General features: G+C 38.6%; 1 protein-coding gene across 1 annotated transcript in view; it reads left to right on the top strand.

The window, feature by feature from the left end:
• Nucleotides 1–22,197, top strand: part of LOC133046424 (sperm flagellar protein 2-like) — a 189,072-nt gene that overhangs the window by 29,906 nt on the left and 136,969 nt on the right. Inside the window, exons 7-9 of the mRNA XM_061129237.1 lie at nucleotides 7,597–7,785; nucleotides 12,148–12,335; nucleotides 17,491–17,659. Coding sequence (XP_060985220.1) covers nucleotides 7,597–7,785; nucleotides 12,148–12,335; nucleotides 17,491–17,659 — 546 coding nt within the window. The remainder of the gene's footprint in view (nucleotides 1–7,596; nucleotides 7,786–12,147; nucleotides 12,336–17,490; nucleotides 17,660–22,197) is intronic.

Genomic DNA, 22,197 nt, shown 5'->3' with positions numbered 1-22,197 from the left:
TTTCAAATCCTAAAAGATGATGCTGTGAAAGTGCTGCACTCAATATGCCTGCAAATGTGGAAAACTCAGCAGTGGCCACAGGACTGGAGAAGGTCAGTTTTCATTCCAGTCCCAAAGAAAGGCAATGCCAAAGAATTTTCAAATTACTGCACAGTTGCACTCATCTCACATGCTAGCAAAGTAATGCTGAAAATTCTCCAAGCCGGGAGTTAAAAGTATATGAACCATGAACTTCCATATGTTTAAGCTGGATTTAGAAAAGGCAGATGAACCAGAGATCAAATTGCCAACATCTGTTGGATCATCGAAGAAGCAAGCGAATTCCAGAGAAACATGTACTTCTGCTTTATTGATTAGGCCAAAGTCTTTGACTGTGTAGATCACAACAAGCTGTGGAAGATTCTTCAAGAGATGGGAATACCAGACCACCTTACCTGCCTCCTGAGAAATCTGTTTGCAGGTCAAGAAGCAACAGTTAGAACCAGATATGGAACAACAGACTGGTTCCAAATTGGGAAAGGAGTATGTCAAGGCTGTATATTGTCACCCTGCTTATTTAACTTGTATGCAGAGTACATCATGCAAAATGCTGGGCTGGATGAGGCAGAAGCTGGAATCAAGATTGCGAGAAAAATCAGTAACTTCAGATATGCAGATGACACCATCCTTATGGCAGAAAGTGAAGAGGAACTGAAGAGCCTCTTGTTGAAAGTGAAAGAGGAGAGTGAAAAAGTTGGCTTAAAACTGAACATTCAGAAAACTAAGATCATGGCATCTGGTCCCATCACTTCATGGCAAATAGATGGAGAAACAATGGAAACAGTAAAAGACTTTATTTTCTTGGGCTCCAAGATCACTGCAGATGGTGACTACAGCCATGAAATTAAAAGACCCTTGCTCCTTGGAAGAAAAGCTATGATAAATACAGATAGCATATTAAAAAGCAGAGACATTACTTTGCCGACAGAGGTCCGTCTGGTCAAAGCTGTGGTTTTTCCAGTAGTCATGTATGGATGTGAGGGTTGGACTATGTCAAACGCAGAGCATCAAAGAATTGGTGCTTTTAAGTGTGGTGTTGGAGAAGACTCTTGAGAGTCCCTTGGACTGCAAGGAGATCCAACCAGTCCATCCTAAAAGAAATCAGTCCTGAGTATTTATTCAGCTGAAGCTGAAACTCCAATTCTTTGGCCACCTGATGTGAAGAACTGACTCCTTGGAAAAGACCCTGATGCTTGGAAAGATTGAAGGCGGGAGGAGAAGGAGATGACAGAGGATGAAATGGTTGGATGGCATCACCGACTCAGTGGACATGAATTTGAGCAAGCTCCAGGAGTTGGTGATGGACAGGGAATCCTGGTGTGCTGTAGTCGTTTGGGTTGCAAAGAGTCAGACACAACTTGGCAACTAAACTGAACTGATTCTAACAGATGGTTTTGATTTGCATTTTCTGATGATTAGAAATGTTGATCATCTTTCCATATACCTGTTGGCCATTTGTTTGTCTTCTTTTGAGAAATGTCTGTTCAGGTCCTTTGACCATTTTTAAATCTGGCTATTTGGTTTTTGGCTATTGAGTTGTTTGAGTTCCTTGTATATTTTGGGAATTAGCCAACATGTATGGTTTGCAAATAGTAATTTCCCCTGTCTTGTAGGTTTGCCTCTTCACTCTTTTAATTGTCTACTTTGCTGTGCAAATTTTTTTTTTATTAGACCCAATTCCACATATCTATTTTTACTTTTGTTGCCTGTCCTTTTAGGGTCAGATTAAAAAAAATAATTGCCTGGACCAATGTCAAGATGTGTTTTTTTCCCCTATATTTGCTTCTGTTAGTTTTATAGCTTTTGATCTTATGTGTAAGTCTCTAATCCATTTTGAATTGATTTTTATACATGGTATGAGACAAGGGTATAGTATCATTCTATTGCATGTGGATATCCAGTTTTCCCAGAACCATGTGTTATAGAGACAGTCCTTCCTCCATTATGTGGCCTTGGCACCCTTACTGAAAATCAATTGACTGTAAACATGTGGATTTATTTCTGGGCTCTTTATTCTATTCCATTTTTCTATAGATCTGTTTTTATTTCAGTACCATACTCTTTTGACTACTGAAGCTTTGTAATTTATTTTGAAATCAGGAAGCTTGATATTCTTCTTACTCAAGACTGGTTTGACTCTTTGGAGCCTTTTCTGGCTCCAAATGAATGTTAGGATTGTTTTTGTATTTCTATGAAAAATGCCATTGGAATTTGGTTAGGAATTGCTTTGCATCTATAGATCACTTTAGATATTATGGACATTTCAACATTATTAATTCTTCAAATCCATGGACATCTTTTTCTTTCATTTATATCTTCTTCAGTTCTTCTAATTAATGTTTTTTAATTTTCAGTGTATGGATCTTTTGCCTCCTTGGTTGAATCTATTCTTACCTATTTTTTAAATTTTTATGCTATTGTAAATGAGATTTTTTTTTATTTCAGATAATTCATTGTTAGTGTGTAGGAACAAAAATTATTTTTATATGTTTATTTTGTGTGTCCTGCAATTTTACTGAATTTGTTTTTTGGTTCTAACATTTTCTTTGCATGAAAGTCTTGAGTTTTCTGTATGTAAAAAGCATGTCATCTGCAAACAGAGACATTTTAGTTCTTCCTTTCTGATTTAGATACCTGTTTTTTTCTTTTTCTGTCCAATTTCCTTGGCTAGGATTTCCAGTACCAATAGAAGTGGAGAGAGTGGACATCTTGTCTTATTTTTGATGTTTGAGGAATGGTGAAAATCTAAAAGCTTTTAGCATCATATTTTAGGTATGATGTTAACTGTGAGCTTATCATATATGAGCTTTATTATGTTGAGTTACATTGCTTACCTAATTTGTTGAGAATTTTTATCATGAAATGATACTGAATTTTTTCAGTTTTTTTTTTCTGTATCAATTGATATTATCAAAAAGGGAGCGTTTACATGAAAACATGGAAAATTCATTAGTCCTGTCAGTTTGATCTACTCCAGTGGTTCTCAAAGTGTGGCCCTTGGACCAGCATCAACATCGCCAGGAAACTGTTAGGAATGTGAATAATTAGGTCCAACCTCAGACCTTCTGAGTCAGAAACTCAAATCACAGCTCTCTGGCTTGGGGCCCATCATCTGTGTTAACAGTCCCTCTAGGTGATTTGATTCAGCTATGAATTGAGAATCACTGATCAACTCTCACATTGAACACCTATTTACTGGATCTCTTCTATGCTCTGGGAACTTGTGCTAGGTCTAGGATACAACAGTGAACAAGGATAACAGGAAACCGTCTCTCACAGAGCTTGCTGTTTGGGGAGGATCTGTAAACAACCAATTACGTTGGAGTGTGGAGGTGCAGTGAAAGTGAGGAGAAGGGAGTCCAGCTCTGGCCTGCCTCAGAGATGGTTTCTAGGAGAGCACAGAAGCATGAGGGAGGGTTGAAGGTAGCCAATTGAAGATGGGGCTGGTTCTGGGTGTAGGGTGAGGAGTTAGTTTCCAGCAGAGGTAGAGATAGTGGAAGGTCAAGTGTGTCTTCAGAGAGAATATTTCATGGATGGCTCAGGGCTTTTAGCAAGTTAAATGTCATCTGGCAGGAGTCCCCAGAGGCCAAGCCATCGTAAGCCTTATCAGCTGTAAAGAGAGAAATAGGATACTTTATCCTGAGTGCAAAGGGGAACAAGAGTGACAGGGCCAGACATTTAGGAAGATCAGACTGGCTTCACTTTTTTTTTCATTTATTTTTTATTAGTTGGAGGCTAATTACTTTACAATATTGTAGTGGTTTTTGCCATACATTGACATGAATCAGCCATGGATTTACAAGTATTCCCCATCCCAATCCCCCCCTCCCACCTCTCTCTCCACCCGATTCCTCTGGGTCTTCCCAGTGCACCAGGCCCGAGCACTTGTCTCATGCATCCAGCCTGGGCTGGTGATCTGTTTCACCCTAGATAATATACATGTTTCGATGCTGTTCTCTCAAAACATCCCACCCTCGCCTTTACTTTTAAAAATATATGGCAGGAGGGATGACCAAGTTAGAGCTGTTTCTGTAATCCATATAAGGAATTATTCCAGTTTACATTTAGGGTCGTGGCAGTAGTGATGGAAAGAAGTGGCTTCAGGAGCTATTTGAGAAGTAAAATCAATGAGAATAACTGACTCATTAGACATGGAGGAGTGAACAGTGGGATGAGAAGCCAGGTATCTGGCATGGGCAGCTGAGTGCATGGAGGAGTCATTAGCTATGATACAGAAGGTGGTAAGAAGAACAAATGGGGAGGAAGGTGATTCAGGCTGTGAATGTAAGCAGGACAAATCTCTATGTCTGAAATATGAAGGACCATTTAAAGGCACTTCTTTTATTCACCTAATTACATCTGGTCTACTCAGTGGTGTTCTGTTAACTGAAGAGAAATCCAGGCTTCATATACATTATGAAGAAGTAATACTGTTTATTCATGGAGTCACTCCTTTCTTAGTGAAAAATTCAAAGAATAACTCTGCCATCTCTTTGTGCTGAAAGGTAATTTCTTACTTTGAATTCACATTTATTAATATTTTTACTCAGCTTGTTAGTCACTCTTTTCATTAGATGAATTATAGGTTATGAAAATTAGATGATTAAAAAGTAGATTTTAAAATAACTACCTATTTCACGTTTCATTAACGAGCAGTGAGATTTTGAACACATTTTCATTTATATTATAAAACAGCTGTGTGTTGGCTGCAACGTTTTTTCCTTCTACTTTTTTGCTTGTAATTCAGGACTGACATTTACTTAGAAATGTTACTGAGAAATGTTACTTAGAAAACTGGGTGAATAAATGCTTTCTGGCTTCCGTCACTTTCTACCAGAATGTTCACAGCTTCAATTTTTTCAGTCTCTGGCTAGAGATCTGTTCAGGGATCTAGCAACCTAAGGGACACTGAAGTAAGTTGGTTCTCTGACTAATGATATTTCCACTAAAGGAACTCCATCTCTGTGCTGCTGCTTCTCTGTGTTTGGTGAAGCCGCTATCCTCCAAGAGAGCTACTTGGGCATATTTAGAGAATTAAAGCAATGATATGCACCAGAGTTAGCTCCTAGCTCCAACTCATGGGAAAGGCAGAGGTCTTGACAATCAAACTGAGCATGTTTTGGATTGTGTATCTGTATAAATCCTCCCCAAATATAATTATATACAGTTAAAAGAGAAATGTGGCTTTTATTATTTTCTGTTTTATTCATTGCAGATGTAGACTAGTTCATGTACATTATGGGTTAAACAGACATCTGTAAGCTTCCCTGAACACCTAAACATAACATATTTTCTTTCTGTGAGAAAATGTGTCCCACATTCTAATGAAATTTTGAAGAAAAGTCTATTTCTAAAAGATGAACTACTTGTGTAATGGAACAAAAAAAATCTTTTCCACTCAACTTTTTAGTACAAGTCCTAATACAGTTGATGGTTCTTCATACTAAAGTTTTATATATGTAACGTTGACTCAGCCATTCAACAGTAATTTTCCTTTCCTTTTTAATCACAATATGTTGTCATTTAAGCAGTAGCCAAGACCTGTTTGACCAGCCCAGTTCTTATAAGGATCAGAATGACCAGCTCTCATTTCAACAACCGAATTGCCTTGCCGTATAAACACAGCCAAATATATTCCATATTAATATTCCTCATTAAGTATAGAATTCACTTGGAATAATAAATCAAACTATACTTTTAATAAATATGACTGTGACTATGCTATCACAGACCACCCCCAAATGTGGTAGGTAACTTAGGCAGGGATCAGCTATGGGCCTGTTGCTGGTCTTACCTGTCCTGTCTCAGAGGCTGGCTGAGGCTGGCTGACTTGGGAGAGTTTTCATCAGTTCCAACTGAGAAGGCTGGTATCTCTCCATCTATGGTTTCTCATTTTCTAACAACAGAAAATGTGGTAACAGTGGCAGAGGTCACAGGAGAATTAAGTCAGGTCCCAAGTGTTTTGTTTCATTTTATTTTGTGTTCACTAATGTCCCATTGGCCAGTTCAAGTCAGAGGCCAGCCCCCACCCATTTAAGAAGTGGAGAAATAGATTCTGCTTTTTGATGGGAATATCTGCAGGATAGCACTGCAAGGCTGTGGATGAAGAAAGCTGAAGAACCTGTGGTTGTTTTTACATTCTGCCTCACCTCCACTGGCAACACAGGCAACAAATGATTAACGTTAAAATGTCTAGAATGTTAAAACTAGATGAAACAGTTTTCAAAGTTATCCATTTCATTTTTTATTTGATATGTTACTAATAGAAATATTTTTATGTTTATTTTCAATTGAACTTTTATTTAATCTACATTTTTATACAGTTCCCAAGTTCAAGTTTTGCTACTTTCCATAGAGTGTTGTTGTTTGTATCTTGATTCTGAAAATATATATAGTATTTCTCCCTTAATCTGAAACAGTGTCGTTAGTGATGCCAGATTTTATTCCTAAACAACTGGATTGAAAGCGAACGAGTTAGTTGCTCAGTTGTGTCTGACTCTTTGTGATCCCATAGATTGCACCCACCAGGTTCCTCTGTCCATGGAATTCTCCAGACAAGAATACTGGAGTGGGTTGCCATTCCCTTCTCCAGGGGATCTTCCCAGCCCAGGGATTGAACCCAGGTCTCCTGCTTTACAGGCAGATGCTTTACCATCTAGTGTTAAATAGACAACTCTAACATGTAGATGTTCTTCCAAATCTTCCCCCTGGAGAAGTTTAATTACCTCCTCCTTCCACATGGTGTCTCTGTTTAGACAGACTGAGAGAACTTAAAGATGCCTTGGAGACCATCTTCTACCCAAACCCCTCATTTCACCTGTCAAGAAATAATCCCTGAAAATCCAAGTTACTTGCCCAAGGCCACACAGCCAGTCAGTGGTAGAGGTGGAGCTGCAATGGCCAGGGCCTCCAGTTGCCAGTTTAATGCTTCTTCCACTGTTAATGCTTGTTCCCCTTCTTTCTCTTAAAATAGCCAAGGGATGAGTGCATCTAGTTTCTCTCTCAGGTTACAACCACTGTCGGATTTTCTAAGGTAAACCGTAGGTCATTTCCTCTTAGCCTCTTCTCCAGTCTCCCCATGCTATCATGTAGAAATTGAGACGGCCTTGCTGGGAACTTACCAGATCTGCCATTCTCAGCCAGACAATATCTGCATTTGTCTTTACCACTAGTATTTATATTGAGTGCATAGAGCACAATTCCAAGTTTCTGAAAACATGCTTATAATTTGAGAGTTACCCTTTGTTTATAAAACCTTGAAAACAATTACTTAAATTATTTTTGGTCAGATTTTAAAGGAAGTAATCATTCATTTAAGATGACTGAGTTGCAAGACCATATGCTTCTGGATACCAAAATTATACAACCCTTGGTGGAAATTTTCATTTTTATAGCTTGAATTTTTTTGCCACGTTTGACTTGAAATCAAATGGCAAAAACTGATGCAGGTTCATACTATGCCTTTTACACATGATGTGTAGGCTTCTCAGCTCAGTGGGCTGAGCAAAAGTGGACATGGCCTTGACAAATGACTGACTGTTGCAATGGTGTTTCCAGGAGGCTTATCGGGAGGAGCAGTTGATCAACCGGCTGATGCGACAATCCCAGCAGGAACGCAGGATCGCTGTGCAGCTCATGCACGTTCGGCACGAAAAGGAAGTTTTATGGCAAAACAGAATTTTCAGAGAAAAGCAATATGAGGAAAGACGGCTTAAAGACTTCCAGGATGCTCTTGATCGAGAAGCGGTAAACGATACCTCCCTTAACAATCCTTCTAAGGTTTCTTTTGATCCTTTCTACCACGTCAAGGTAAACAGGGCTGCATTTAGGTGCCAATCATTTCATGCGTCAGTTTTTTATATGATCTCTCTATTATCTCCTTGTTTTTACAGCTGCACCAATGGCGCACATAGCATCCACATACTATACTGTCTCCCTTCAGTCTTGATTCTTCAAATATTTCACACTCACCACCAGTCCTTCTGTCCACGTCTCTCTGGTCTTTTTGGTTGTCTGAAGGTCTCCAGTAGATTCCTCAACAACTGCTCATGGGAACACTATTCCCTGAGTGCTTGTGTATTGATAACAATATGTGCCTTTTATACAAGTCAGTTTTGCCCTGTATAAAATCCTTAGTTCACATTTTCTCCCCTTGACTATCTTAAACACTTTATTCCATTTTCTTCAGGTATAAAGTGTTGCTGTCCAAAAAAAAAAAAAAAAAAATGATAATCTAAGTTTCATCTCCTTGAGTCATTACTGTTGTTTTTTAGATGTATAAAGGACTTTCTTTTTCTTTAAGATCCACTAAGTTTACTGGGATGTTACTAGTGTTCATTATTCTAGGTGAATACTATTCTCAGGAAATGGGAGTATTTTCAAGCTGTCTCCTTTTTATAAGATACCATGAGTCTTTAATAAGCAATACCTTGCTTTCTAGTAAAATAAGATTTCCCAGGCCCATACTGTAGTCTTTTTCCCTCAGAACTAGAACAAGCCATTTTTACAGGGGACCCTGGTTGATTGTAGTTGAGAACGGTCACAGAAGCCAAAGTATGGGTGCAAGGTATGCTCTTGGCCAACATGATATCATTGCGTTAAGGTCCTCTATAGCTCTGAAAGTCAAAGTATCAATCTTTTAGTTATTTGATATATTAGCATCTTTCTTATTTTTATATGTACAGTTTTAATAACCAAAATAGATTTATATTATCAATGGATTTATATGGATCACTTCTCATCTTTTTCCTATTGGGGTTGTTTCAAATTTATACAATCCATTAATCTGGATTTGATTGAAGAAGTATAAAACTCACATGGGAAGCATTTTAGATAGCTTGTCTTTACTGTCATAAAATATTCATAAAACCAGGCTGTGCAGAAGAGAAAACCTTACGGAAAATAGGAAGGGAATGCTTTATGTATAAATCAATATAAATATGCTTTATAAACCATGCTGATCATGGTTTTCACAGTGATATTTCATGAAAATGAATTGCAATTTTGAGAAATACCATTTGGAAAGTACTATATTCCCAAGAGTCAGGAAACTGACCAGTGCTTTTGCCTTTGTAGAACAGATATAGCCAAAACGTTTGGAGGAGGGCGGGGAGCCACACCCACTGTGTTAGACCTGCGTAATCTCAAGTGTCTTCAAGGGGTGAATTATTTGGAGGATTGTTTCATTTCTCTTTGACAAGAGTAAACTTGAATGGATTCAGTGGCATTTGCTTACGTGAGAAATAAGTGCCTATTTGCTAAATATGTTTTTTCACAAGCCTAGTTAATTCTGTGCAGAATAGCAAAGTCCTAGTCTCTTAGAACAGGACTGCTCTCACTGTGATAAGCAGCATGACTTGTTCTCTCTTTACCTAGCTTGAACTCATTTCAGAGGATTGAGACACTCTGTCTACCAGAGTCTCAGAGGTCAGAATTGTGAGGCCCTGAATCCCCTGGAAAAAAAAAAAAAAAAATCAGATCCCTTTCTCTTACCTGATTCTTTTTTCCCAAAGCTGAGGTATCTGCCTTCCCAGCACCCTTCCCTCTGAGATAACTTGTTTTCACAGTTTGAATGTATTACCTCCTGCAGTAGGAGTGGCTGGTGCCTCAGTAGGGAGTGAGGAGGAAAGGGAGAAAGAGAGAGAACGTCATGTTTCTCACCATCAGGAGTTGGTTTTGCTTTTAAGTTAAATATGCTGATCTCTTTTTTGAAGGCAGTTGGACATCAATTCTATTTTAATTAAAACAGTTCCTAAAAAAACAAACAAACAAACAAAAAACCAGTTCCTGATTTCAAATTTTGGTGCCACCTGCTATTATTAGCAATAATTCATTGCAATAATGTTTACCACTTGTGAGTATTCACTTTGAGTCCAGCACTGAGTTGTGTTCATCTCATGCATTATCATTCTCACAGCGTCACTGGCAGTGGACCCTGCTTGTGTCTACATATCACACGTCAGAAAAATGAAACTTAGAAAGCTCATAAGTTGCACAGCTTGGTGGAGAAGCCAGAGCACAGTGGCTCTCAGAGTCTAGGCTCATCACCACTGAGATTTACTGCCTCCCACAGATTTCCTTTCTCCTTTTCCTTCTTTCTTTATTTAGGGCTGCAACCCACTTTGCTGTGATGGGACCGGAAATTGTGGTGGGTTTAGCATGGGGGAGGAGAAAGGGGTAGAAATAGCAGACTCTGAGGCTTAAAAAGAAGGAAGGAAGGCCTGGAAAGAAAGAGAGAGTGAAGAGGGAGGAAGGGAGGGAGGAGAACTGAGAGGAAGCTGCTTTGTTCCTGCATAAGGAATTCCTGGGCTCCCAAGGTTTGAGTTCCATGGCATCCTAAGTATTCCACATGCCTTCCAGGCTCTTAGTAGTATCAGTAAACCCACCTCACAACCTATTTCACTGGCTCTCTCCATAAAGTCTCACCTGACTGGTCCTAGACTCTCAGATTTCTCTTCCCTTCACACTTTGAGAAGCATGCCGTAAGCACACTTACACGCTTAAACCAGGTGCTACGAAGCAACACAGCAACAATAATAAGTACTAGTGTAATTCCTGAACCTGCCAGATGTTCAGGAGCTACGTTACAGGTCACCTAAGCTAACTCCTTTCCCAGCAAAAATAAAGCAAACTCACAAAATAAAGCAGCAACAACAGAACAAATGACGCTTCCCTTGGATTCAGCGGACAGTAGCAGCCCATTGTCATGTATTTCGCCCCTTGTGACTAAGGTGTCTGCTCTCACAGTTAAGTTCTGTTCATGCCAAGTCTTTATACCATCCCAGCCTCACAGTGAAGAGATGGAGATGTAGGAGGTTTCAGTGTGGCCCAGGTCCTGTAGCTAGTGGGGCTTCCCGGGTGGTGCAGTGGTAAAGATCTGCCTGCCAAAGCAGGAGATACCGAAGGCGTGGGTTCGATTCCTGGGTTGAGAAATGGCAATTTCACTTGGAGAAGGAAATGGCAACCCACTCCAATATTCTGGCCTGGAAAATCCCATGGACAGAGAAGCCTGGCGGGCTACAGTCCAGCAACTGAGCACATATGCCATGCCTGCAGCTAGGACTCGATTCCTGTACAAACTGAGGCTTGAATTCAACCACAGCTTCTCTAGGCCCACATTAACCACCATTGTACATTCACTGGGTTACCTTGCAGGAGGCAGGTCTTGTTTCTGGAGCATGTCAGCACATGATTGAATTTCTCAAGGAGTTGGTATAACTATTTGAAAACATTTGGTTGTGCCAAGTTTGGCCTTTTACTTGGTATAAGGCAAGGGTTCCCTAAACAAAATAAGAGTGCAAACCAAGCAGAGGGTGATGCCAAACCGTTTAAATATTTTCTTACTTTCTATATAAATACATGTCTTTATGAATTTATCAATTTATTAAGGCTGTAACAGCAGAAGGCTTCATTGTCTAAACACATTTAACATTTGTTGGCAAATGTGTGATATTCTCAAGCCAGTATAATCAGGGGATTTCCAAAATATTTTCTAAGTATAAATCAGTATTCCAGAAGTCTCTTGCTAAAAGACATAGGGCATTAGCCAGAGTAGATATGTCAGATTAATTAGTCTTCTGAGATGGGCACGAAGCAGCCAGCCATACTTGGTGCCCTGCACAACTTGCCTGTTTCTCTGTGACCCCCAAATCTCTTTGCGGCCCATGAACTCAGGACTTCTTAAATACTTCAGATCCAATTTATCATTAATCCATGCAGCACACTTTTCTCTGCACTAGGTTTTGCTGATAACATAAGCTAAGGGTGAACTATTTCTAATATTGTCTTTACCATCCTACTTAGTGCTTAATGTATTAAGGAGAAAGTGCTCTCTTATGATTTATCTTTTTCCTGATATAAAAGAAGGCTTCATTCTATTTAGAGGTTTTTTTTTTTTTTTTAGCTATTGAAATGGTGACATTATTTTCACCTGAATCACTGTCCAGTTATGGTGATTTATGGGAGAGGAGTTTGGGGGAGAATGGATATATGAATATGTATGACTGAGTCCCTTTGCCGTCCATCTGAAACTGTCACAACATTGTTTGTTAATTGGCTACACCCCAATACAAAATCAAATCTTTAAAATATATGTCTTTTCCTTCTCAGGCTTTAGCCAGACAAGCCAAGATTGATTTTGAAGAACAAGCCCGCAGAGATAAGGAAATTCATGAGCAGATTGCCATGGAAAGAGCTCAAGCTCGTTACAAAAAGCATTACTCAATATGTGCAGAAATTTTGGATCAAATACTTGATTTGTCCACTAAGGTGGCAGACTATCGGTTGTTGACAAATAAGTAAGTGTTGTTTTTTTATAGTTAATACAATAGAGACACCACAGAAAATGAAAAAAGGGTAAGATTGTGGCACTAAATTGGGGAGTAAAGAGAGACAGTGATTATTCTTGGAAGACTAAGAGGTGGGGTCCAGAATACCTTGATTACAGACTTATTTCACCCAGTGGCTAGCCTGATTTAATTTGTAGTTATGTCTTTTAACATTTAAAACTTGTGTCTAAGTTCTCTATGATTTACAAGATAACTATAATAATTTATTTAAAATATTAGGAACTTCCTAGAAGACTGGAATTACTTAAAGTTTTTTGTTTTACTAATCAAAATCACTTTTCATTGCACATTCTTTCTAAAAGGAGTCAACCTATTTGTAAGGAAACATTAACAGTACATAAAATATTAAGAATACACTGTATGCCAAAATCAGAACAAAGGATAGGACTTCCCGGTTTTCTAGTGGTTAGGATTCTGGGCTTTCACTGGCGTGGCCTGGATTAAATCCCTGATTGGCAAACTGAGATCCTGCAAGCCATTTAGCATTGCCAGATAAAGTAGAAAGTTAAATACAAGGAATACATTAAAATATAGTTATACAGGTGTCAGTAGATATGCCAATTCCTGCAGCTGAGCTGCAAATTTTATCTGCGCTTCCAGGTAGAAAAAGCAAAAAGGGCAACACAGTTTGTCATATGATGTCTAATTCCCATTTCTAGCTCTTTACAGAATACGTCACTCTTCTTGGTTCTCAGTTTAGAACAATGGTTTTCTCTTGTGGCCCCAGCTAAGATGCAATGAGTAGTGTAGTGGATCTGTGGAGAATGATCTCAGCAACAGCTTTTAAGCAAATATGCCATCTGGCTTCCGAGACCTATTTCTTGAGATGTCCTTTCCTGGAAGCTGAAGGGGAGTGATATCACTGCAGATTTCAGTGAAAGCAAAAGCATAAGGCACTTCACTCAAGTCTGTACACTTTTGATGTTATCCAGACTGAGATCTTCTTGAAAACCCACAGTGAAAAGAATGAAGGCCCCATGATATTCAGGGTCAACAGAAGATGGGGAGACAATCCCATCACCTCTGGCCTTGACAGGAACTTTCTCCACTGCTCTCACCCTGACAGCCATGTTTCTGACTTCAGTTCAGTTCAGTCTCTCCTTATCTGACTCTTTGCGACCCCATGGACTGCAGCACTCCAGGCCTCCCTGCCCATCACGAACTCTGGGAGCTTGCTCAAACTCATGTCCATTGAGTCAGTGATGCCATCCAACCATCTCATCCTTTGTCGCCCCCTTCTCCTCCTGCCTTCGATCTTTCCCAGCATCAGGGTCTTTTCCAGTGAGTCAGTTCTTCGCATCAGGTGACCAAAGTATTCGAGCATCAGCATTGGTCCTTCCAATGAATATTCAGGACTGATTTCCTTTAGGATTGACTGATTTAATCTCCTTGCAGTTGAAGGGACTCTCAAGAGTTTTCTCCAACCCCACAGTTCAAAAGTATGTTTCTGACATAATACTGTATAAAAACTACTAAATGAAATAACATGATGATGAGGACATTTTGAAGATAAAACTATAAGGGTACAAGATTGAGAAAAGAAAAATAGGACTAAAAATGGAAATGAATTAAGGAGTAAATGTCTTAAAATACTTTTTCCTGTTAATATAAATTGAAAATTTTGAAATTGGAATAAAATTGTGAAGAAGTAATCTACAAAAGGGTTAAAAAGGAAAGGTGATACAATGCATTGTAATGATAAAAAATAGAGTAATAAGATAAAAAATAGAGTAATAGAATAAAAAATAGAATATAGTAGATTTAAATATAAAAACATAAAAAGATAATTCAGAGTGGGGGAAGTACAGCTTGATTTCTCTAAGTAAAAGCTCATAATTCAAAATTAAAACATAAACAGAAATCTTGTTCTGCTGTGGGAAAATGGAGTGGATGCCCCTTTCCTTATTCCCCCTACTAAGTACAGTGAAAAACCCTGGACGTTGTGAATGAAACATGCATAAGAAGGCTCTGAAGCTGGAAGGAAGGAGTGGGACTGGCTGATGACCTCAGGACTCTGTGATGAGCTTCCTCAGTTCTTTCTCTTTTTGCCTCACACATCCCAGATCAGAACTGAATATTCTGGAAACAGAGATACTAATGGTGTAGACAAAAAATAACCCCAACAAGAACCTGCTGTCTCTAGTCGGTTAAGGAGCAGCCTAGCAAGATGGAAAACTATCAGACGATAACCAGTCTTTTCCAACTATCACATGCAAGAAAAATGTAGCCCCACTTCCACCTCGGCCAGCAAAGGCAAGGAAGGAGCCTGTCTTCCACCCTCACAAGATTGTAACAAGGGACCCCATCACCCCCACCAGGGTACCATCCCAGAGGCCAGGTAGGAAGCGTGGACTTCCGCCCCCACCAGGCAGGACCGACCACTGCTCCCTCCCCACGAGGGTCATGTTAGAGGAGCCAAGGGAGGGTCAGGACCTTCACCATCGCCCGGCGGCCCCCACTGTGGTAGAGACCTTGTCGGGGGACAGAACTGCCACCTCCTTCATCAGCAACAAAGATGTGCTTCCCTCTGGTAATGAGGAGGTCCACATGGGGACTTCTGCCAACACCTGTCAGTAACATGATGGCCCCTTCTCCTTCCCTTGCTCAAGCAATATCAGAAAAAAACAGCTAGGACAGAAGGTTTATACATGATCCAGAGTGTTACAGCATAATCTAAAAATATGCAGACTTCAGTTAATAAAGAAGCCATGCATCATACCAAAAATCAGGGAGAGCTCAAACTGAATGTAAAAATGAAATATATAAAATGAAATTTCCAGAGATATTAATAGCATAAGCTTTTAAGGGTCCTTTACTTTGAAATTTTGTGTCTAAAAAAGGCAACATAGAAATGCTTATATACTGGTTGAATTGTTCCCCTGCCCCAGAAAGCTATATTAAAAGTTCTACCCCTCCCATACCTCAGAGCGTAACATTGTTTGGAAATAGTCATCACTGATTATTTAAGATCAGGTCATACCCATGGAAGGTGGGGCCTTCATTAAAGATGCCTGGTATCCTTATAAGAAATAGAAAAGATGCACATAGCGAGAACACCTTATAATCACATCAGGACAGAGTCACACAGTTGCCAGTCGGAGAATGCCAGAGGTCCCCTGACACCTGCCTGGTAGAGCCTGGAAAGGAGACGCTGAGAAAAGTCTCAGACTTTTCTCACACGCCTGTTCCGTGAACGCCTCTGTTGGGTGAGGCTGTGGAGATAGTCTCAGCCATGCTGGCTGGGGGCCAGCATGAAAGGGGCTAGACGGTAATCACCTGTCCCAGGAGCAACGTTGAGCTTTCTTTTCACCCACAGAAGGATTATTTCTGTGTCAAATCGGTGACCTAAAAGTCTCCTTACAGAGCACAAACTTAACTAGTAAGGTGAGGACTTCCTGTGTGTATTGTTTTTGACTATTATTTTACAGAGTCATATACTAGTCTGACTTCTGTTACTCTCTAAATCTTGCTTTGTGAAAATTAATATTGAGAGAACATTGATTATATGAAGTCATTTTTATTTTAATGAAATATACACAAGATTTTAAAATTCCAGAAGTATTAATATCAAACTTTGAAGGGATCATTTGCTTTGAAATTTTAAGTGTCTTTTACTTGCAAGTGAATACAGTGTTTACACATATATGTTAAGATCTTTTTAACCTCTACTACTGACCATCAAGATAACATTATTCTCTCTGTACTTTCCTAAACAAGATGTTATCAGCATTTTTTTTTCCAAGAGCACAGGGATATTCTTGGTATTAGCCTTCTTACATGAACTGACTTTTGTTAAGACTTCTTAACAAAATTATCAATATTCAGATAAGAGACTATTGATTCAGTAATTGCCACATTAAGTTTTTGACAATATATAGTTGTTAATCATTTACTTCAACACAAGAGCCCATGCCATTTTAATAATTTTTATGTTAGAATTTTTCTATGCCTGAGTATATTAATTTATAAACTTCACATCTCTGTAATCTCTAATAAATATAAATATTTTATTAATGGAAAACAAAATATATTATATTTGAAGTTTGCATTTAATGAAAACTGCCGTTGGGGAGAAACATAACATACATAATATAAAATTTATCATTTTAACCTTTTTAAGGTGACTTTCAACCCTTTTAAAGTTCACTAGCATAGGGTACAGTCACACTATTGTGCAACCATTCCCACCATCCATCTCCAGAAATTTTTCATCATCCCAAACTGAAGTGTTGTACCCATTACACAATAACTCCCCATTCCCCTTCTCTCCAGCCCCTTGTAGCCTCTGTTCTGTTCTGTTTCTATGAATCTATTTCAGGTACCTCATATAAGTAAAATCATATTTGTCCTTTTGTATCTGGCTTATTTCATTTAGCATGATGTCTTCAAGGTTTATGTATGTTGTAGCATGTCTCAGGATGAAATAACAGCTTTTTCGGTTGTAATTTCAAGCTCCAGTCCCACTATTTTTAGAGAAATGCATCTGAGTTATGTTAGACTCTTTCCTTCCTTTGCACATTTTGTTCCTCTTGGAACTATTTTTTGATTACTCTGTCCTGACTACCTCCAAGTCATTCATCTGACTTAAATAGAATAAGTACTGAGAAAGAATTGCAAAGGTTACAAGATGTTCAGTGACAATAAAAGCCACCATACATTAGATATTTTTGTTACAAATTACTTGCAAATATGCAAACTAGCTGTCATATTAAAGGGACCTTGGAAAATATTCGGTCTATTTTGCATAAGAGGACACTGATATTGGAACAGTTAAATGCTATTCAGAGTTTGCACAGCCATTTAGTATCACAGCTGGAAATCAAAGAACCTAAGTTTTATGATTAGCGGTCATTATTTTTAAGTACAGTGTGCTTTTAGTGCACAGTCAAAGCAAGTTTGGAGAACCAATGGCTTTAGGCAACATTTATTCATTCATACTACTAAGTTTCAACTATTTTACTGGCTGTTAGGAATGTCATAGTAAGTGGAACCTCTGGCCTCAAATAGTAGAGCCTGGGGAATGAACATGGTAATAGAAAGACTAAGATTTAAGATTTATCTTAACCTTTTTTTTTCCAACCTTTTTTCCCCTTTGTTGCTGTAGCCTGATCCCATATAAGTTGATGCATGATTGGAAGGAACTGTTTTTTCATGGAAAACCCATATATGAGCAAGCCTCTCTTAGACATTTACCAACTAAGCTCTCTGCAGAACACCTTGTAGAACTGGAGAAAAGGAACTTGCTAGATAACAATGATTATGAAGAATATAAGGTACCTATCAATGTGGAATAATTAAAGAGAATGCAACATAATAAATGCCATTGCTTTAGCATTAATTTTGTGATATTATTTCTTTTCATCTCTATTAAATAAAATGGGGTGTTTTGTGTTCCATTTTGCCTTAGTTTAATTTGTATTTATAGTAATAACTTAAAAGCCTAGCCTATTCATAATCCATTATCTGTTACTTCCAGTAATATTGGAGAGTGGTCTGAAATAAAATTAAGCATAATGCAGTAGGTAGATTTCAGAATTTTGAAGTTTTTAATTTATTCATTAGCAGTTTTCTTTGTGTGGCCTTCGCTTCAAAAGCCCTGGTTAAATGTGTTTTCCTAGTAACTTATCTACATAGCATGTTGCTTTTAGAGGAAAATAAAAGGGGAGAAGATCTGAGTTTTTGAGTGACATAGATGCATTTTTATTCAATAATTTGATTCAGTTTTTTGTTTTTTTTTTAAGTATGGGTGCCAGCTGTGCTTCTTAAAAGAGCTGCTGAAAGGCCATTGGGATAAACCAGGCTGAGGTCTCATTATTGGCACTACCAACTGCTAACTATGAGGCCTTAAGTGCTGAGAGTCTTGATTTCATATCCGATATATGAAATGGGGATAACAATATGACTACCTTATTGTGTTGTTGTGAAACTTATTTAAGATAATATGTGTTAAACACTTAGCCAAGTGCAATACATGTTGATGCAAATAATATGTACTAATTTCTTTCCTGACCACCTTGCCTTCCCTGTCCCACTTCATCTCACCTTTAGCAGGAAAGATATGAAATGAATAGCTATGGGATAGAAGTTCTGGGTAGATGATCAGCAATGGAATGGCAAATGAGGCTTTTTATTCTTAGAAATATGATTGAATGAGTTTTAGAAGGATAGTAAGTGCAATATGAAAAAAAGATAATTTGACCCAATCATTTTCTGATATTTAGCAAATACTCAATGTTTTTGAAAGAAGGCACAAATTAAATGAATGAGTGACAATAAACAGGGAAAAGTGTAAAATAGCACTAATATGAAAATATCAAAAGATAAGCTTTTTATAAAAAGATAAGTAAAGAAAGTGAGATTTTGTTGTTGTTACGAGAAACTAGATGTATATCATATTTTAATTGGATGACTCTATATATACATCTCACTAAAATAATTGTTTATTAAGGATTGACCAGAACCTTATAGGATATATGTTCATATTTATTTGAATGGTCATAGAATATTCTAGATCTAGTATGTCAACCTAATGTACAATGCTGTCTAATAAAATTCTTTGACATTGTCAACCTATGTGAAGGTATTTCTTTCCATTGTAGATTCAAAGTCATTTTATTTGACAGATTTTGCTGACTCATGAAATATTTGTTTCTGAATTATTTCTTAACCAGATCTATCTTGTTGCTTTCATAAATCAGGAGACCTGGTAGTCTAAAGCTTAGCAAAGACTTGTCTTTTTAACTTTTTTTCTTGTTTGGGAAATTGTTACCACAGGAACATGCTTGTCGTAGCCACATCCTGAAGCAGCTGGTATGTTTCTTTTGCAGCAAATTATAAACATTTTTTAGGAGTATGTGAACATCTGGTAATGCAGTGTATTTTGTTTTTGGATTTTGCTGTTGTCCTGGAAGTGAATATTACCTTAGGATATCTGATATGTGTTTATATGCTGTGTTCCTTTTGACTTTGTGATAGAAACTATACCATATACAGGTGTTAATGGATATACTATAAACAGTCCTTTATTATTCCCTATTATTAGAACTTTAATTTCTTCAGATACTTCTTAAATGTTTTGCATTTAAGTAAAAAATAAATGTTTCAAGTTTGAAAATACATTATTTGGCTTAAATCAGTTCAGTTCAGTTCAGTTCAGCCACTCAGTCGTGTCTGACTCTTTGCGACACCATGGACTGCAGCACCCCAGGCTTCCCTGTCCATCACCAACTCCCAGAGCTTGCTCAAACTCATGTCCATCAAGTCAGTGATGCCATCCAACCGTCTTATCCTCTGGCTTAAATAGTCTTTCACAAGAAACAGGGGATCCCCACATATGGCTTAATAAACATGGAACAGTTTTAGCAAAGTGCTAACTTTGCTCAGAATTTTTAATCCTTCAGCCAAACACACAGCTTAAAAATTGATCTTCAAAAAGTTTACATTCTTAGCATATTTTATTAATGCCTATATCCACCATCCATCCATCCAATACCTTGGCCACCTGATCCGAAGAGCCAACTTATTGGAAAAGACCCTGAGGCTGGGAAAGATGGAGTGCAGGAGAAGGGGTGACAGAGGATGAGATGGTTGGATGGCATCACCAACTCAGTGGACATGAGTTTGAGCAAACTCTGGGAGATTGTGAAGGACAGGGAAGTCTGGCGTGCTACAGTCCATGAGGTTTCAAAGAATCAGACAAGACTAACAACTGAACAGCAATATCTACCATCTATATAGAACTGATGCTTCCTGGTTTTGAGATCATACTTTTAAAACTTGGTTAGAGGAAGCTACATGTTTAAAAATTTTTAAATATTTCACCTAGAAACTGACATAAAAACAATTTTTTGCTTATGTCCATGTCATATATAGCCACCCAAAATTTGACTCCTTTTTCCTCACATTATTTCCCAATCATCATACTCTCTTTGTAGAATGGCTACATGTGAGAGAACTCTGGACCAGGAATGGTGTGGCCAAAAATATCATTTATCTCTCCTAAGAGGCAGGCAGAAGGCTCCTCATGGAGCCATACCCTACTGGGATTCCCAAGCAACCACTACAGGATAAGAAAGAGTTGTTTAGTGGAGAGTGGGAAGGAGTTCAAAATCCTATGGACCATGAACCACAGGCTAAGCCAAGAGCCCAACTGCTCCAGTTCAATTGACAGCATGGCCCTCACATAGCAGCCACTGGGTCTCAGTTATTCAGTGGACTCCTGTTGGTAAACGCCAAACTCCCCCAAATGCAAATCCCTTCCATGCTTCTTACTGGCAAATGACTCACAGGTCCATAGTATTTCATTTTAACGTAAGCTGCTTATTAGCAATTAGCTACTGAATGAGTTTGAGTTACTATAACTGGGTATTCAAACTAAATTTAGCTCATGGCCACGGTTTCCTGCTGTTGCAGATATTTCTAAGAAGTCCCTACCACAAAGCACTTGGCAATTTGAGGGTTCTACTGTGCATGCCCACGAGCAAGGTGTCATTGGAATTCCTACAATTTGGAGGGAGGATGTTTTGTGTCCAGCACATCATCCGTGTTGTCTGATGCTGGTCATAGTTTTTAATTGCTGTTATTTTTGTTTTCAATGAAAATCGCTATTTAATGATCTCTTGAGTTTGTTGTAGTTGTTAGGTTAACCCTACAATGTGTGTTGTAATGAACGTTTTTATCAGCAACACTTTGACTCATGATTTTACATTAACTAGACTTTAAGATGTAGCTGTATATGTTAGGGTTTAACATTCATACTCTTGTCACTACTGCAGATGTATCCCCAAATTTATTTATACAATAGCACTTATTATCACTGGGTTTTTTTTTCCACTAGAAAATAGGGTTGTGGAACTAAATGAGCCATGGGGGGGTCTATCTTCCTATATAAGTCTCATCTGACTTATTTGACCCAAAGGCACTATCCAAATACTAACTACTTCTTACTCTCCAACTCCAGCCTTTGTTGTTGATCCAGTGGCTCTTTAGATTTGACATTTGACAGTGGACTGTCCAGCCTAGCTCTTGCGTGGCTCTCTAACTTCCCAGTGAACAACCCAAATTCTTATGGTTCAGTATTTAATCAGGCTTCCCTGAGACTAAGTTGGTAAAAAATCCGCCTGCAATGCAGGAGAGCCCAGTTCAGTTCCTGGGTTGGGAAGATCCCCTGGAAAAGGGATAGGCTACCCACTCCAGTACTCTTGGGCTTCCCTTGTGGATCAGCTGGTAAAGAATCCACCTGCAATGAGGGAGACCTGGATTCAATCCCTCGGTTGGGAAGATCCCGTAGAGAAAGGAAAGGCTACCCATTCCAGTATTCTGGCTTGGAGAATTCCATGAACTGTATAGTCCATGGGGTCACAAAGAGTCAAACCCAACTGAATGAATTTGTTCCCTTTGGGCTGAATATCAGTTTGAAGCCTGTATTACTCAGGAGGCGTTGTTGGATAACCGACTGAAGCAAAGTGATAGATTTTAGTACATGAGTCTTAAGGTCATGTGAAGAGATCTTTTTTTTTTTTTAAGTTGTGGTTGCTGTGTTGTTTGAGTGTGTGTTTAAAGATATCCATTGTATTAGCTCAGGCTACCAAAAGAAAATACAGTAGACTTGGTGGCTTCAACAATAGGAATTTATTTCTCATAGTTCTGGGAAATCCAAGACCAAAGTCCCAACTGATTTGATTTCCCGGTGAGAACTCTCTTTCTGAATTTCTCACGGCCACCTTCTTGTCATGTCCTCACATAGAGGAGACAGGAAGAGAATTTTGATCTCTCTTCTTCTTGTGAAAAGTGAAGGTGAAAAGTCACTCAG

The sequence above is a fragment of the Dama dama genome, chromosome 25, assembly GCF_033118175.1.
Source record: "Dama dama isolate Ldn47 chromosome 25, ASM3311817v1, whole genome shotgun sequence".
In the NCBI taxonomy this organism is placed as follows: domain Eukaryota; kingdom Metazoa; phylum Chordata; class Mammalia; order Artiodactyla; family Cervidae; genus Dama; species Dama dama.
This window is presented reverse-complemented; position numbering and strand designations above follow the sequence as displayed.